Here is a 1,820-nt window from a genome sequence, read left to right as displayed (position 1 = left end):
GGGATGCCCCACCGCATGTTCCTTTGGACACGTGGGGTGGGGAGGCGCTGCTGCCGGCATGCTTCACGTGTAGTTTCCACGGGTTCCAAACCACGCGGATGCCGTTCAGACGTTGCTGCGGGCGCCCCCGCCGTGGGCTTCCTCGCAATTCAGGGGCAGACAAGAGTTCCATTCAAGTACCAGGCGCGCAGCTCCCTTCCCACGTGCCGATTCTTAAAATGTCCTAGGCGATTCACGTTGTGGCTTTGCCCGCCTGCCCGGCCAAGGCCGGCTTCCCTCCTCGGCTTCACAAGTACCTTTCCAGGCCGGAGTGGAAATTGGGCTGCCTCATGTATGAGTTGTTGGCGGCGCCTCCGAACTGCCCGAGCCCGTTGAGCTGCGAGGCCGCCAGGCCCAAAAGCTGCTCGGCGTGATCGGCGCAAGAAGAAGCGGCGGGACGCCCGGGCTGCAGGGCCAGCCTGTTGGGGGCGCCGTAGAGCTGCGCGCTGGGAGGCGAATAGGCGCCGGGCGGCAAGGCCAGGTGGGCGGGCGGCGAGGTCGAGTACGGGTAGGCCATGGCCGGGGGCTGCCGGCCCAGGAAGCCGGGGCTGACCTGCTGCGTCTGGAAGCAGGCCTCGGCGTTGCTCCCGGGACAGCTGCCCAGGTCCCCGGCGCCGTTGAGGCCCAAAGGGTGGTGAGCCAGATCGGGCCCCACCGGGGAGCCTTGCAGGGCCGCCGCCGCCGCGGCTACTTGCTGCTGCTGCTGCTGCGAGCTAATGAGGCTGTCGATGCTGAACATCCGCGGCGGCAGCGCCGAGGGCGCCCCCGGGTACTGCGGCAGGCCGGGCAGCTGCGCGCTGTAGGCGGCGCCGCCGCCGGGGGAATAGAGGGCGCCCCCGCTGCCCGGGTAAGCGGCGCCTCCGGAGCCTCCGCAGCCGGGCCCCGCTCGGGCCACGGGGCCCGGGTTGGGGGTGAAGGCGCTGGCGCTGTGCACGTAGCCCGGGTAGGTGGTGAGGTCGGTGCGCTTGAAGCGCTTCCTGCGCCGGAGGAAGGAGCCGTTGTCGAACATGTCCTCGGCGGCCGGGTCCAGCGTCCAGTAGTTGCCCTTGCCCGGGTGGCCCGGCTCGCGGGGGATCTTGACGAAGCAGTCGTTGAGGGTCAGGTTGTGGCGGATGGAGTTCTGCCACTTCTTGGGGTTCTCCCGGTAGAAAGGGAAGCGCTCCGTGATGAACTTGTAGATGCCGCCCAGCGTCAGCCGCCGATCGGGCGCGTTGGCGATGGCCATGGCGATCAGCGCGATGTAGGAATACGGCGGCTTGCCGCGCTGCACCGGGCGCTTCCTCCGACGGCCGCCGCCGCCGCCTCCCGCACCACCACCTGCGCCGGGGCCAGGTGGCTGCTCCTCCACCGGCTGCTCCGCTGCTCTCTCTGCCGGGCTGCCTCTGGGCTCCGCTTTGATGAGCAGCGGTTCCACTTTGCAGCCCGACGGGGAGGCCCTCTGCAAAGTGGGGGAGCCCGGGCTAGCCCCCTGACTAGGCGAGTGGAGGGAGTCCGCTGTCATGGTGCATATACCCGAGAAAAAGGAGAAGCCGGCCAGGTTCATATACAAGGGAAGCTCCCGGGAGGGAAAGGCAGATGAAACAGCACAGCTCCCTCGGGGACCAGGTATTGGACGGGCGACCTGCTTTATATAGATCAGGCCTGGCGCCACCCTGGTGCGACCCCCTCAATGGCTCGGCTATTGCCCACCCACCTGAACGCTCCCCCTCCTCACTCGCATGCATTCTCTCTCTCCCTTCTCGCTCTGTCTCTCTCTCTCTCTCTCTCTCTCACACACACAC

The 1,820-nt window shown here is 67.7% G+C and overlaps 1 protein-coding gene across 1 annotated transcript; it reads right to left on the bottom strand.

Annotated features, from left to right (window-relative positions):
* Nucleotides 1–286: 286 nt before the first annotated feature.
* On the bottom strand, nucleotides 287–1,582 carry FOXE3 (forkhead box E3; the record flags this gene model as incomplete). The annotated part of the gene is made up of 1 exon (XM_083745809.1): nucleotides 287–1,582. One exon carries the CDS (start codon nucleotides 1,580–1,582, stop codon nucleotides 287–289), a length of 1,296 nt encoding a protein of 431 aa, XP_083601935.1.
* Nucleotides 1,583–1,820: the final 238 nt, after the last annotated feature.

Source organism: Podarcis gaigeae, assembly GCF_964106915.1.
Source record: "Podarcis gaigeae genome assembly, chromosome: 6".
NCBI lineage: Eukaryota > Metazoa > Chordata > Lepidosauria > Squamata > Lacertidae > Podarcis > Podarcis gaigeae.
Note: the sequence above shows the minus strand (reverse complement) of the source record. Positions and strands in the feature narration are given on the sequence as shown.